At 39.1% G+C, this 16,660-nt stretch overlaps 1 protein-coding gene across 1 annotated transcript; it reads right to left on the bottom strand.

Annotated features, from left to right (window-relative positions):
* Positions 1-2,912: 2,912 nt before the first annotated feature.
* Positions 2,913-16,639, bottom strand: LOC101861894 (serine--tRNA ligase, cytoplasmic). The gene is made up of 11 exons (XM_005100317.2): positions 16,374-16,639; positions 14,205-14,275; positions 13,523-13,606; positions 12,956-13,114; positions 12,303-12,443; positions 11,018-11,173; positions 9,488-9,709; positions 8,927-9,056; positions 6,915-7,072; positions 5,491-5,620; positions 2,913-4,797 (listed from the first exon to the last, which is right to left on the bottom strand). The coding sequence occupies exons 1-11, from the start codon at positions 16,507-16,509 to the stop codon at positions 4,682-4,684; spliced, it is 1,503 nt and encodes a 500-aa protein (XP_005100374.1). The 5' UTR covers positions 16,510-16,639; the 3' UTR covers positions 2,913-4,681.
* Positions 16,640-16,660: the final 21 nt, after the last annotated feature.

Here is a 16,660-nt window from a genome sequence, read left to right as displayed (position 1 = left end):
CACCATAGAAAATGTGTCCCATAAGAAAGTACATGCTTATTATAGAGGAGAATCAAACAACAACCAGTATTACAGTGAGATTTTTTTTAAAAAGATGGCGGTGGATTGAGCACTCTTTGGAAGCCAGCTCATCATAATGGGACAAGGCAAAGCTGAAGACTAAGTTGGAATTCTAAGGGAGGAGGGAGAGAGTAAGGCCAAGATTCTCCGAGGAACGAGGTTTATACTATATAGGCAGATAGATGGGGCACAGCTGGCAGGAAGAAGAAAGTTGGTTTTAGTACGAGTTTTACGGCACTTGCAACACAACAAGGTCATACGTGCCGAAGATTAGAGAGGTGTTACAAGACTGTAACAAACACAAAAAGAAGGAGGGGAGATAAGGACGATAGATGTTTTATAGGAAAGAAGAAGCAAAGCACACCAGAGCACCCGCCAACCACCCACGAAGAAAAAAAGATGGCCCAGAGCAGAGGCTGGTGGAGAGTTACATTGTATTGTATTGACGATAGCGAGATCGGCGTTTTGTCTCTCATTTGGGCTTAAAAAGGTGCGCACGCTTCGCAAACCAAGTTTCTATAGAGAGCGAATGGCGGCGGTCATGATAGATAACTAGTGTCTAGGAGTTCTAGTCTGAGAGAAGGAGAGAGAGAGAGAGAGAGAGAGAGAGAGAGAGAGAGAGAGAGAGAGAGAGAAATAGAGAAGCATTGTCATTACAAAACGTTTTAGGCACCAATTTTTGTGTGATTGGGGTTAACGTTCGATCTATTATTGACTCGGTACAGTCAGTGCAATAATCCCACTTGACATTTCTTTTCCAACACACCATCACCAAGTCCCAGAGTAGTGGGAAACAAAATTATAAGATGTTTGTCTCTCGAAGAGAGCCAGGGGGCTCTCGTGGCCTAGAGTTCTTTAAGGTGTTCGCCTCTCATTCAAAAGTCCCGGGTTCGAATCCGGGTAGCGACGGAGAATTTTCTTCTTTCATATCCTTTCCTGATCGCTAACAATGTTCTGTCGTCCGCTTTCGTCTCCATTTTCTCCCCCCCCCCCCCCCCCCTCTCCTCTGGGCTCCTGACTCTTTCTGCAGCCTTTCTACGGCTTCTCTTTGGCTTCTTCTTACTGCTGTCTTTCAGCCGCACCCCAATTCTTATGGTAGGAAAGATCTACACCGAGCCTTCTCAGACAAGGGCGAAAAATCTCGGAGGTCCCGTGTGCAAGTTGCGCACGTTAAAAATCCCTTGGAGGTCCAAAATCGAAGAGTAGGCTTCGGCCGCCACCCGGGCAAAATTAAAAATTTCCTAACAACTGAAGATGTTAGGTGTGCCCAGCACACTCATAATATAACCTTATGCAGCTGCGAGCGCCGTAAAAACTCTACTACGAACTACTACTACTCTCACTCACTCTGTACATTTCCTGCCACTGAATGACTGAACCATCTGTCCCATTCCCCATCTCTGTGACTCAATGACTCAAGAACTCGATAGCCTACTGGCCACTTATCTTAACCCTCGCCGTCTGGTAGCCTCAGAAAGCTGATCTAGCGAAGTGGATTACGAGATTCCGTGTTACTGAACTTTGTCCACGCCTCGTTACCCATTCAGACACAGGTATGATCAAATCTTAATCCACCAGGGATTAGAGTTGATTAATTTATGCAGCGAAGTGCTGAACCGCTAGATGCGATTGTAATTCTGTTCCCCTTTGGAGCCACGGGGCAGTCACCAAGACCCAAATCCGTCACTGGTCAAGCACGTCGTATGCCTCAGCGTTAAAAAGATGTGGCACTGGTGGTCTCGTGGTTAGGTTACCAGGCTCACCGCTGAAAGGTCGTGGGTTCGAACCCCCTGGACCAACTTTTCCTCGCTTCACCCAGGTGAAATATTACCTGGCTATAGACAGCGAAAGATCTTGTCAATATATTATATTTTGTTTGTGTTTGGGCGATGCTCGTACACTATGCTTTTTGGGATGCCAGTATGTTTCTAGGAGTTCTAGGGTCTGCTAGGGTAATAGTAGTTGGATAGCACACAGTATACTGTTGAGCATGGATATGTGCTGTATACACGTAAATGAAAATACATGTATTATCATTATAGATTCGAAGTGGGTCTCACCGACTGTTCTGAGAAGAAAGTGACATAATAATAAATATATTATACTCCACTGCACACAGGTTTAATAAAATACATTTTGGTGGCTGTTTTCTAATTCAAACTACCAGAAAAAATTCCAAACAAATTCAACACTGAGATAAATTAAGAGGTAGGACCTCCGAATCCAACATCCATCTCCTACAGGACCGAGTCAAATGGATGAAGAGCCTTAAAAAATTCCCTAAAACAACCCAAATTCTGAACTCCCAGTTGGGAATTCGAATCAGGGCCATCCACTCCGTTGTCCAGGATAATAATGTCAACTGAGCTCACGGTTTCTCCTTCTTTCCTTCCTATCAAACATCTATCTCTTTTATCTCTCCTCCTTCTATTTTGTGTTTGCATAGTTTACCTCCATCTATGATCTTGGCAGTAGAAAGTTAGCAGTGGGCATTCTAAACCTTCATCAAATACATAAAACACAAAAAAAAAGAAAACTGAAGAAACAGCTCTTCAGCTGGGAAAACAGGCCACATGTAACTTGAAATCAGTTGCAACAAGAGTAGAAAAACACAAAAACAAAAAACAGACAAGATTGTTGGCTCTTTATTTAAGTAAAGAGAAGCACACCCACACTATAAAGATTATTTAGGGCTAGGAAAAAGTAAGAAAGATGGATAGAAACATTAGAAAGAAAAAAAAAAAAATTGAACTCACCAGAGACACCCTCACTCCAATCACCAAAGACAAAAAAGTATGTCAGCAATGTCACCACAAAATAATGGAACACTCATAGAAAAAAAACAAAAAATCTTTTTTTTTTGTTTCTTCAATTTTATTTCCCGTCTTCTCAAAGCGTAGGGGCAAAGGACAAAGCGTCCCACAAGACGTGGCATCACATTCACATTGCATTGTATGTATAATATATGTCAAGAAATAGTATTACAGAAGCAAAAACCTGATGCACCAAGGGTGCCCCTGATGTACAACTGAACACAGAGAGCTGATAGTAGAGGAGGTCAGAGAGAAGAGGGGAGAGAACAGTACTTCCATAAGGTCTTTTTAGTTTTTGTAAGAGTTTTACGGCACTTTCAACACAATAAGGTCATATAAATGCTGAAGATTAGAGGCGTTACAAGAGAGTAACAAACACAAAAAAGACGGAGGGGAGATAAAGACGATATAAGTTTGATAGGAAAGAAGACCACAAGATTTGAAGATATTCTTACTCTACATAATGGAAAGCTACATGTTAGTTTAGTTTTAGTAGAGGTTTTACGGCGCTTGCAACTGCAGAAGCTACAAGTTAGATCAAAAATATTTTTGCACTGTAGCAAGACATCTTTAATAATAACCCAGTTCAGACCTCATTTTACAGGCAAACTTAGCTCCAAAAAATATGAAGATTACAAGATTATTTTTTTTAAAAAAAAGGTTGCTGTTTGCCTATTGCCAAGATTATAACCAGATAATGCGATTTTAAAATTTCAACAACGAAAACATTAATTAATTACCGGTACTCAGGATCTGTGAGAGGAACTTTTTGCTATCATTAACATTTCCACCTATCTTTGTTGCAAGAACACAAAAAGATATTTGTGATCAAGTGATAACTTCTGGATGACATGAAATGTATCAAAGGATGACAGGATACAAGACAAAAAATGCCACCATCAGTTTATACATTCAAGGTGAGCAGCTCAAAGTCAAAAAAAGAAAAAAACTCAGCTAAAAAACTTATGCAGCTATACTATAATGACAAACAGTTTGAAATGGGATGCAATTCCAATATCTTTTATACTTTGTGATCATGATATATCACTTCACCAACACAAAAAGATAAAAACTAAGTCTTTGCTATGGTCATCAATGGGCTATTTACTCAAAATATACCCTCACCGGTATTTGTAAGGGATCTGAACATTTTTTTCACTGTTCAAAAATAGTTGGTCTAATATATTAGTAGTTGTGACATAACACACCATTAACCTCTTCTCCAGAACAATGCAATACTTCCGCCTCTACTAAAACATAAAAAAGGAAGCATGCAATACATTTCTTTTCTCTGCTGTGGCTATGATAACCAAAGCAAAAATATTTTAAAGAGGGGGGACTCTTTAGGATGTGTCTTTAAAAAAAGTTAAGGAGATCCAACATAAGCATTAAAAAAGAAGGCCACTTGTAGAGAACATAAAAGGGAAGAACCAAACATTCCTATGAAGCAGAAAGGGAAGAAATTTAAGTACGAGCAGTACATCATTGACATAATCATGGCACTAGTACTAACAGAAAAAAAAGAAGGCTGTAATAGGTTACGAACTGTAACGGTGGATAAAGACAACACTAAAAATGTAAGCCTTTTACTTTTTACTTGTGCCTAATTTTAAAAAATATCTACAGTACAGTATGTAAACGAAATAAAAACCTTAGGGATTAAAACAACAACAAATCAAGTATAACACTGTAGGCCTATCAGTATCACCCTCTCATTCGCAACCCTCTCTCATTCAGGCAATGAAATAATTTAAAACAGAGTACACTTTGATGATGTACCAATCTCTGTTCAGTTTGAAATAGCATTCTTATTGCTCTTTTGGCTCTGCTGGCGGCTTGCCTCCCTTCTTGCCTTTCTTCTGCTTCTTTGCCTCTTGCTCATCAATAGGCGCAGGTTTCACAAAAGGAATCTTTTCATTGTAGCCTGAGAAAAAAAAAGATGAAACCTTGTGTGAACATGTGCTCCAAAAATGTTTTGGAACATAATTGAGAACATTTAGACCAGAGTTGTGTAACTAGCAAAGACATACTGCCAGCGCAATTAAAATCATAGTTTGAAAAGACGTGAATGCTTAAAAACAAAATAATCTAATCCATGCTTCGTAAGATTTTAGAATAAGAATAAAGGTCAGTTTGAGCAAATGGATCTTGTGACCAGAACAGATAGGAAACTAGGAAACACTTACTAGTAAAAAAAAACCCCCCAAATTTCAATATCAACCAGTTTGGGACCATCTATAAGTAAATAGCACAACAAATTTCTCATTGACATACATGTGCCACGTGAAGCTAAGACCATTAAAATTTCACAGTTTGCGAATGCCAGTAATTTTGTTGAATCTATATTTTTTCAATCGAGTCAAAGTAAAAAGGCACATGCTGATCAATGTTCTGTGAGGGATATCAGGTGAACAGATTTCCATTACTAGACAATTACCATGAAACACTGGTTAGAAATGAAGTGTCCTGTTTCGATTTACACAAAGCCCACACAAAGCAAACACAACATTAAGTATGTGTTCCACATGCTGTAACAATTTTGGAGTTTTGAAACATTCTACCAGAGCCTCGTTAATGCTCAAAAGGACCATTATGCTCTAGAAAGATATAAGCTTACCTGAAGGCATGAATTTTCTGAGCACTTCAGGAACAACAACTCCATCCTCCGTTTGGAAGTTCTCCAAGATTGCGCACAGAGTTCTGGTGGTGGCACACATGGTGGCGTTGAGCATATGGACGTAGCTGGTCTGAAATAGAAATAAGTTTGATGTATGAGATGGCATACACAAATAACTTCTTATCTGCCATGCCGAAAACCCCCCACAAAAAACCCCCATAAAACAATCCTCTTAAAAGGTGAGACAAAGGAAGACAAAACAATTGTGCCGTCTTTTGTGTAAAAAAACAAACTAAAGCAAAGTTCAATGACAGACGAATACAAGATAATATTCTGTACAAAATTTTTGGTAGTTCAGGAGATTCTCAATTCGGGCATACCATTATAGTGAACAAAGATTGACTTTGGTATGTTGATGCAAAATTCTGCAGGGATGGCATGTATTTATTTATGTGCTGATGGCAAAAATACTTGACTGGTCATGAGGATTACACTGAGAAATAAAGTGAATGTTTAGCCAACTGTCTGTATAAGTTGTATCCCCACAAAGACAAAATTTTCCCTTTCATTGCCATTTTCTTGATAATTTTGGGACAGCCCTTATTTTTAAAAAAAGCGCTGCATACCGAACCAATAAACAAATAAAGAAACAACCATCACAAATACAAATGGTGAGAACAGCCAATCACCTGCCATCTACAACAAAACTGCTCGCAATTAAGAGCCCAAAACACAACAAGGAAATCAAACATTGTGCAGACAATGACAAAAGAGAGACTTTCTCTTTGCAGGCTAAAAAGACTCTTAATCTTGTCACACCTTGTCCACAGCGTTGGGGTCACTATTGTCGGAACAATTCTAATCTAAGATCCCGCAGTGTATTCCAAATTTGTGGTAAGCGTAATTTATAGTTATAGCTTTGTGCTGTATCATGGATGACATCCCGCCAATCATCTGGCTCTAATTTTTCTGTACGGAGATTGAGCTACAAGCACTGCATGGATTTGTATTTGGGAATATAGAAATGTGAATATTGGTACAATATTCATAAGAATTAATTTACTGTTGGGCCTGCAAGCGATCGATAAAAATATATATAGTCTTGCAGACAGATGCATGCTTTTGCAAAATGTTTACATAAAAATGATTTTAAAATGCCGCAAATTTCACTATTTGTCTGAAATTTTATTAGTTTTTAGAAATATTATTGGTAAGATGGGGAAAATAGAGAATGAGGAAAGTGGAGCTAGTGACACTATAAAAAGACCTCAGTCTGAATATGTGTCACAAGTGGGCTAGATCTAGACGGGTAGTCCATTAACACTGAGACATGAGATTGCTGTCCTGGCTAACGAGCTTAGCTGAAAATCAGAGCACAACCAATGGCATCAAAAGAGGTTAAGCATCAAAATGAAACAGCCTACCTCCTGGCCCATCTTTTTGGTCTGTCCAAAGCGAATCTGCAGCCTCCTTGACTGGTAGTCCAGACAGTTTGAACACGACACCAGCTCACGGAAAGCACCTGAGCCTGGGAACCAGGCTTCCAAATCCAGCTTCTTTGCAGCAGCATTATTCAGCTCTCCTGCACAGACAATAAAAGACAACTCTATGAGCATATGACCACAACATATCCAAAAACGTCGCACATACATCTATAACGGGTCTAAAGACACATTTATTTCAGTCCTGTTTAACCAGCAGGTTTGATTCTTCTACTAGAAACTAATTTCTCCCATATGAATCCTTACTGATTTTAACTGTTCATATCTCTGAAACAACCCCAGTGAGAAGCGAGGGGTTTTCTTGTGCTGGTAAACAGCAAAATGTTTTAGTCAGAGAGGACAGATTAAAGTTGAACCTGTCAAAGATAACACCCATTGCCGAGGAGAAAGTGTTTACCTTAGAGAGGTGGTCCTCTTGAATAGTTTCATTATATAAAAACAAAACAAAAAACGAAACAAACAAACCACAGATGGGGTGTGTGTGTGATTACCTTGGACAGGTGACTGTTATAGCTGGTCTGACTGTATCCCCTTTTACTACCCCCCCCCCCTCACAATTTTTTTTTTTCATGAAAGAAGCATTGTGAGACATTTCCAATGAGAACAAATGAGACAATATCTTGGTGTACGAATCACAGCCTTGTTTTAAAATACTCTAAACCGAGTACTTTCATGTAATTCCAGTTCACCATGGAGCATACCATTTGACTCTACTTGGAATCAAAAGGAGGGCAAAGAGGGAAAGGTTGATTGCACATTTGACTACACCAAGGTGTAGCCCTTCATTTGCGCAATCATCACTAGTGCAGCAAAGTCTTTATAGAGAGCAAAGAGCAGTGGCCATGGCTGCCTGGTCTACGATATTGTATTTATTTTCAAGTTTATGGCGGTACAGTGGAATCCTGTTATAACGAGAAGGAGGGGACTGGTGCGAAATATCCATTATAAGGGATCCAGTAATACATTCAAGTTAAATAATATAGTAGGTATAACCTATGAGTTCTGTGTTCCATTTATTTATTTTTGATATCTCCCCTGTCGATGAGTTTGTTCAACATGACCTCTATGTCTTACTTGATCAAAAATGAAATCAGGTTTCCCTTCTCTATCGCTAGCGATGTTGACAGGTCCGCGTTGGCGATAAAAAAGAAAGGGCTCTATGCTAACTCGCCCGCTGTGTTGTCCCCACCCCATCACACGCTATGGTGCGGTCCGTCTACTTGCGCACACACAATCTGTCCACGCTACACATTCACTCCATCCATCACAGCACTGTGACCTCTCCATCCCCGCATCAAGAGAAGTGAGAGGCATGGTAGTGTAGGCCTAGATAATACTAGGCTGGCCTATCATGGGATGCGTTCTGCTTGTCTGCGCATGCAACACCCTCCCCACTCTTTCGCTCTGGCCTTTGTTGTTGGCACACATGGGCTCTCCTCTCCCATTCTTTGGTTTGCATGATCGCCAACAGGTTTCTCAACTGGCGAGGTTTTACATAGATCTATGTAATTATTGGCTTATGCGCTGTGCACAGCAGCAGCAATATTCCGCTATAACCGACTCGCGTATTTGTTTGATAATCGCTATAGCAATATTTTACTTATAAAAACAAAGAAGGGAAAAAAACCAGGGTTTTAGAATAGTGTCTTTATAACAGACCTCTCGTTTTTTTAGGACTCGTCATAAGTGGACTCCACTGTACCAAACTGAGCCTTCATTCCTTCTTTTTACTTAACCCTGAATACTAAACCAGGAGGTGTGATGCCACAATGACTTTATTTGAGGCCGTAGCAGTATGACCAACAATTATCTAATTTCAAACCAAATGATATACATAGTCAATCCCGGCTTAACTATTGCAGAGAAAAAAACAAAACCCATACAATCTGTAACTCGGCATGAAGCTTTTCACCCCTACAAATATGTGAACATACCTGAAACAATATTGACAACTCTGTAGGGAATACCAAGAGATTTGTTGAACTCTTCAGCATTGGTAATCATTTCATTGAACATTTCCCATGACTTGTTCTCCTCTGGAGAAGTAATGCAGAACTGCTCTATCTGTAAAAAGTGTGAAAATAATATTGTTAATGTTAAAATTTGTACAACAGAGAGACAGCAAAAGTTGGTCACATTTTTAATCACCATAAAAGGGTACATCTTAGTATTCAAAACTTTCTTTTGACAAATCTAACGATATCAGGAACAGGAATCAGAGTGTGAATAGGCCTATATTATCTATTGGTCTCTATTGGAAAAAGAAATCACCATTCATCAGCGGGCTCTGTTAAAACAGCACCAACTGAAAGTTACCGGTCACTGATACAGAAGGTGCAAGTGGAATTTATATTCATCATTCATTATGCAAAGTAACAACAAGTTTACTGTACAATAAACACAATGAATAAACCCTCTATGACAAAATTATCGATACAAGCAGCAAAAGAATTCCCAAAAGGACAACTTATCCGAATACGGAGGAAATAACTCACCTTTTCAAATTGATGCACACGGAAGATACCCCGAGTATCTCTTCCATGCGATCCAGCCTCTTGCCTAAAACACGTAGAGTATCCCATGTATCTGATGGGAAGCTGTTCTGTGGCTATCCATTCATCACGATGGAACGCAGCAATGGGCTGCTCCGAGGTTGCAATCAGGTACTTTTCATCTTGGTCACTCTCATCCTTTTTGTCTCCGCCCTTTCCCACAACCTTGGAGAAATAACATTTACAAAGAAAACACATAAATATAGAAAGAAAAGTTTGTTATTCTGTCCACAAAACATCCAGTCATTTGTCTATTTGGTATTAGAAAAAAAACAACTGTCCTTATCCATGCACAAAGAATGAGCAACTGCCCCCAGTATAATGTTTGTAGAAAGCCCTGTCACAGTGAAGCTGCTTTAACTCATTAACTACAATTCTTCCTGTCACAGGTACAGGACCGGTGGCCGGTTCGCTGGCAAGGATCTCATACCCCCGACAGCAAGGACGTTGCAGATGTTTTCCGAAAATTGTGCTCCCATTACATAAAGGGAAACGGACCCCAGCGCAAGTTTTACTACTTATTTCGTGCCGAGTTTGGCAGAGGTCGCGTGGCAAGTTCTTAGCAATTGAAGGTGAAGGACAGTTACATCAACTAAAGTTCAACTGACTTGTCACATTAAATATCAAATATTTTCGTAGTTTTTAAATGCATCTGTTCATTTTGCAAGTTCTAGTGACTCAGAATATGATGTGTCTGTGGTCACACCCTGGATATGTATCTGAACCAGCCCTGAGTCGTACTTCTAGGGCTAGAGCAAGCACTAGTTGTGGTGCGTTAGAACTATGAAAACACCATCTTGCGCTCAACATCTGCCTCATGTAAAATTCAGTGAATGCGTCTTCATCAACACACGACCCAGCTTTTATTTTTTCAGAAAACATTCACACATGCACACACATCAAAACAAAACACTTTGAACTTTTATATTTGATATTGTGAATCTAATTGTATCTGTCAAGTTTCCGTAAATTTTTCAGAAAAATTCACGCCCATTAATTAAAAATTCATAAAAATAAAAGTATTAAAAGTAGACTTCTTAAAAATACGCCTGCTAGAGAATGGCGAAAGGGACCAGTGGTTAAGTTAATCACCTCGACAAAAGTTTGAAGTATGTAATCGGCCTACCAAAGACTTCAAGCACATTTACCTCAAAGAAAAGAGTTGGTAGGGAATTTGGCACATACTCATGTCTATGTCAATTTAAGGCAAAATGTTGAAAGACCACTCACAACAATGCTATTGGATTTAGTCAAAAAGAGAACTTGCAAAATTAGTCTACAACATCACACTAAATGTTTAAGATTTGAAAGCCTGCATGTTCATAAAGATCACTGACCCAGAAATTAACTCTAGTCACCCCCAAAATGAGCACCTAACAGAAAGAGAAAATATTAGCAATAATCTTGAACAACAAAGATTCCGTTTGTCCTCGCAGTTCTCATAAAGCTGAGATATATATACCCAGTAATTACCTTGTACAGCTCTTCATCAAACTGTGACAGCTGAGCTACTTCTTGCATTACTTGTTTCCTCATGAAGAAAGGTGTGTACAAAGGGGTGTAACCCTTGTCATGCAACAACATCATGGCATGATTGATCAGAGCTTGTTCCAAGAACACAAGGGGGCCCTGCAGAGGAGAAATGAAAGAAAAATCTTTATTAGTTAATAACAATAGGTAAGGGGCGCTGAAATTCATAAAAATTCTTAATTTTTTTCAGATCTTGCCAAGACAGGTAGCAGTGCTGCTGATCTTTCTGAACAAAAGTTTTTTTTTTTAGTTGAGGTTTTAAGGCGCTCGCAACAGCATAAGGTCATATGAGCGCCAGAAGATTAGAGGTGTTACAAGAGAGTAACAAACATAAAAAAGAAGAAGGGGAGATAAGGACGATAGATGTTTGATAGGAAAGAAGAAGCAAACCACACCAGAGCACCCGCCAACCATCCACAACAAAAGTTTATAACAACAGAAATAGCTGATGTGGAATCTTGTGTACTGCATTATACAAGTTCTGGTTGTAACTGTTTAGTCTGTTTTTGATCCCAGTGTATAAAGATATACCGATATAATATATCTGTCCAACTTAATCACACAGATCTCAAATAGATGAAAAATAACTGCACCCAAGGACAAAGTCCAAATAACACCAATTTTCTCAGTGCAATTGAGCAACTGACCTGTTACCCTCTCGTCTCCTTTGATGGATCACATAGGGCATGAACAACAGCTACACGCTCCATCCCAAGACACATCCAAGGTAGGAACATACCCTCCCCCCTCCCCACCCTGCAGCTGTTGGCCAATTTGTATGGATTGGCAAGGGTTAAAATTGCCTTTTAACAACACTGTAATGTTATATACAGGATTGGAACTACTTAATTTAACTCCCATTTCAAGATATTAGTTGAAAGCCATATATCATTCCTTGACCAAAATTAGTTTTCCTCAAACTCATACATAAAAACAAGAGTGCGAAAAAATACTGGGAGTATCCAGAACGCAAGTAGAGTAAGATTGTTTAGTAAAACGACCGTGGCAAATGGCAAAGAAGAACATGCATTGCAAATACATGAAAATAAAACAGTATTATTGAATCTTTGGGTGTTCTAGGCAGTTCTACATTAGGGATGCGAAACATAAGTGACCCGCACCATAAACCCCCATGACATCAACAACATAGCTGACTGAAGCAGCTGGAGCTCAATCTGCTCCTTAGAAGAGTGATTTCAGATATACAGGGGTAAAACAAGATACAAACCTTGAGGTAGTAACCTCTCCCGCCAGCAGTGACAGATCCTCTTTCATTGTCAGCACCGTCAATCATGACGACAAGATCCACGTGGGAGTACTTCTTCTTGGTCTCTATGTCCCCAAACGTTCTCTCAATGCCATTTTCATCCTGTAAGAATGAATGTCAAACCCATATTTACGAGGGCTCAGAGGAAAACTTAGTATCTATCAAAAACTCACAAGGCTTGACAAATAAATACTGTTAATTCAAATTCTTCACATTTTTCTAAATGCAAACAAATTATCATAATCTGTAGCTCTATCCTTAGATGGAAAAACAACTAGAGTTCACCTGAAGATAATCCAAGGGAAAAAAGATCGTTATTGTAGTCTTCAACTCAAAACTCTATCTTTCGCAATACATATCTACTCTCTATTAATGTAGTGAAGAAAAGTTTTTTTTTTAAATCGTCCAAGAACAGTAGAAAGGAAAAGTGGGGAAAAATGAGAAAAGACCAAGATTTCTTGACTGAAAACAAATAATAACCTGAATTAAAATTCATATGAAATAAATTGAACACGTGTGGACATTTTTTGTCGATATCCCCAAACAAAGATAATATCCCCCCAAAAAGAGGAAGCAGAAGAAGAGACAGTCTTACAAAAAACAAATAACAGCACCTCGTCCTTGCTGATAATGCATGACTCATGGAGCATGTTGCCAATTTCCTTGAGAGCCTCATTCCTGTCAGTCTCATGTTGTGAGAGGTTAGCATCATTCTCCTTCATCTGGTCATCTAGAGTGAGCCGAACTTTTTTGATCTGGGTCACAGTGAGCTCCTGAATATGGACAGGAAACAAGAATAATTGTCATCAATTCAAATCATAAAAAGGTTCACTAGATCACTTTCAGACACCACATTACATATTAAATACAATTTCATTTAGATTTTAATTTTAAGAACGTCTGGGTTAACTGAAAAAAAAGAATGAAAATAAAAGCAGGATCTCTACACAATATAAAACCGCTCAAAAGACAAACATAAACATGCTAACGGAAAAAAAGTTAACATCAAATCGATCTTATCTTTCAAATTAACTAACAAACACAATATCTGTGTACTGATACCATGTTCTCTACATGTTACTGAAAAATCAACGTAAGATTTCATCTTCAGAATTTCCAGGATACAAATGCAGATACTGAAATCATTTTCTAAACATGACTATGGTAGCATTTGGACAGACCTTGAGCTTGTCCTGTGTAAGAGCATCTAAGTTGCTCAGAATGTCAGCAGGAATTGAATCATCATCACCAACTGGTTCTTTTTTCTGCAAGATAAAGGAAATAACAAGCCAATAAACAGACCTGTAGTTCCAACACAAACTGGCAGAATCATAATACAATCCAGTAAGCTCTAATGACCATCTGTACAAACAACCATACCATATATCTCATTTCCCCATTTATGTTTTTTTCTCTCTATATATAATAACTGTTATAGGTCCAAGGTACAAGTGCAATTCAAAATATACGCTATATAACTTTCAATCAACTCACACAAAATACAAACTTGTCTTCATTTAAAGCATTGGGCTTAGTCTCACGACACAGGGTTAGTATTTAAAAGCATGAGTGTAAAATTCTTTTCTACTCCCCCTACGCAGTGGGTGGTGAAGAAGTAACTTTGTCACAGGACAGATAGATGAGACACCGGGGAGCTGCCAACCATCCAAAATTAACTATGATGAATGTCCCATTTTCAATTTACACCTGTAAATCCGATGAAGATAGTGTTAACACAGTTTTAGCTATATATATATATTTCATTTAATACACTGCCACTGTTTTGTAATTCATAACCCAACAAATACAAGTACTCTTGTCCATTCTAATGAGTACTCAATACTCATGAAAAAGTGCACCTACCTTCATTTTCTCTCCAATTTCTTTGCTGCAAACATTTTTTAGCTTGTTTAGAAGATCTGCTCTAAAGCGCACTGGGGACACATGGGGAAAAAATGATTAAATGTTGCTGTTTTGTTTTTATTGGACAGCGAGCATGAAAATTTCTGCTCAGTTTAATACTGTCACGTTATGGTGCTACGTTAAACAGGGGCTGAATGTTTTTTAAATGGAAATTTGGGTAAAAAATTGGTTGGTTAAAAATGATAGGACGAAATTCTCTCTCATCATAGCATAGCCACCTGTATCAAAAGTCATGATTCAAACAAGGAACATTCTGGAAGCAATGGTAGAAATGGCAAGAGAGGACGGGGAGACCCACCTGTGCCTGAGACAAGACTGGAACAATAGTCTATAGGACTACATGATAGAAACCTGGTTCGAAATAAAAACAAGCAGGCAGAACGGCAAGAGACTAGACAGTGTTTTGTAGCAGAAAAGATCAGAGAAGCAACTTCCAAATACTGAAAAAGTAGGAAATATTGCACAGCACATCGCACACATGATGTAGTCAGGTTACTTTATAACTTGTAATATTTATTGTCATTAGAGAGTATTCATTTCTCAATCGAAGTAGCTAGCCTTACTTAAAGATCTAAGTTAGGCCCTATTGACCGAAACTTGTTGAGTACACAGGTCTCATTAGTAGTTCAGTTATTCAGGTTTAAAATATATACATGCACTGTCAGTAAGGCACCTTTTGGTTTCATCTCAAATACAAATACTTTAGGTATTGCATACAAAAAATTTATTTACATATACAATAATTCAATTCAGTAGGCCTTTTTTTGTTGCTTGTCAGTCCAGCCATCACTATCAAGTACGGCTAGCCCAGCAGTCTAGCTGTCATTAAGTAAGGTTAGCCTGTTCCTTTCTCCATTTCTGCTGTGTTTATTATTTCATGCTCATACTCATCTATATCAAAATAAAAAATTAATAGATCAGGCCTACAGTACTTCCGTAATGAGCGACCACCCCAACAAACACAATAAATAAAGATTTAATTAACAGAAGAGACCTAACCCAAACCAAACCTCTAACCCTCTATTCCACTTTTCTGTTTCATAGTGGTCGCTCATTATGGAATTCCTTCCGAGTAGAGAGAGAGTAGAATAGAAATAGAGGATTATGGTTTGGGGTAAGGGTAAGGGTAAGGGTAGGGGTAGGGCATTGTAGGGGTTGGGTTTGGGTAAGGGTAAGGGTAGGGTTAGATCTCTTCTTTATTGTGTTCGGAGCATCTACGTACTCGGTAACTGGAAGGTACACCCTCGTTCTTCATAGAAGTATCGTGTTGTGCAACTCGCCGTGTTGTGTGTACACTGTGCGAACTCCCATGAGAATGAGTGCATTGGCATTGTGTGAGGCCACATTGTATTGTTTGACAATGGCCATTTCAGCTGCCTTTTTTTCTCTATCCAAGTTCATAGTCATAGACACCTTGTGTAGATCTAGATCTAGATGCACAACTACTCCATCTGACCCCTACAGCGGGACTTTACTGGAATCCCCTTTTTTCTACGTAAACTTATGCTTGGGTTTAGCAGGGCAAGGTAGACCCGAACTTGGATACAGTGAAAGAGATTGAGCGAGCTGTATCTGGGGAAAGGGGGTTGGGCAATGGACGGCTGTAGGTGGGTTCCAAACAGGCAGTCAGCGGTGCGGCGTTGTGATGGGCCAGTCCAGGGATGAGTGGGGGAAGAAGCAGTTACCGTGCACATAGATCTAGAAATCTAGATTTCTAGCTCAAGCGGCTCCCAAAAAACTAAGTAGGGGCCTAGGCCTACCCTACAGTTACCGTGTACGTAGATACTGAGAATAGAATAGATCCATGAGACCGGTAACTGCGCACGTAGACACTCCGTATTGTGTTTGTTTTGTAATTTGTTGGGCTTGTTGCTCTTTGTCGTTACTGAAGTTGAAGTCCTTCCGAAAATTAGATGACAAAATTAACTGCATACTTACAAGTTACGAGGAAAAGGGCCTAGAAAATCTAGATCTAGATTTTAGCCTTTCTGAGCCTAAGATTTAAAAGAAAGACAACATTATTTAACACACATGCGTCTTCATCTCTTTGTGGCATATTCATGTAATGTAAAAAATTGAAACAAGATTTCAAGAAATGAGTTTACTCACATTTTCTCCATGCTGTGTCGTGCTCAACAACTTTGTCAACCAATGTTACATCTTTGAAACGCTTTGCTTGGTTTTCTCTGATTTTGGCTGGGTTGCCACCCTTATCAGTACGGAATTGGTCTAAGTCAAGAACCATGGTGTAAGCAACTGTTCCCCTTTGTAACTCGAAAATATCACTAACAACACAATGAACTCTGGTGCTGAAAACAGACGGAACCAAACACTTGGTCTGCTGAAATCACCGGTAACTCAACGTGGAAGCACGCATGTCAGAACACTCACTTCCT

The sequence above is a fragment of the Aplysia californica genome, unplaced genomic scaffold (assembly GCF_000002075.1).
Source record: "Aplysia californica isolate F4 #8 unplaced genomic scaffold, AplCal3.0 scaffold00244, whole genome shotgun sequence".
Taxonomy (NCBI): Eukaryota; Metazoa; Mollusca; class Gastropoda; order Aplysiida; family Aplysiidae; genus Aplysia; species Aplysia californica.
The sequence above is the reverse complement of the archived record's forward strand: the minus strand, read 5'-3'. Positions and strand labels throughout refer to the sequence as shown.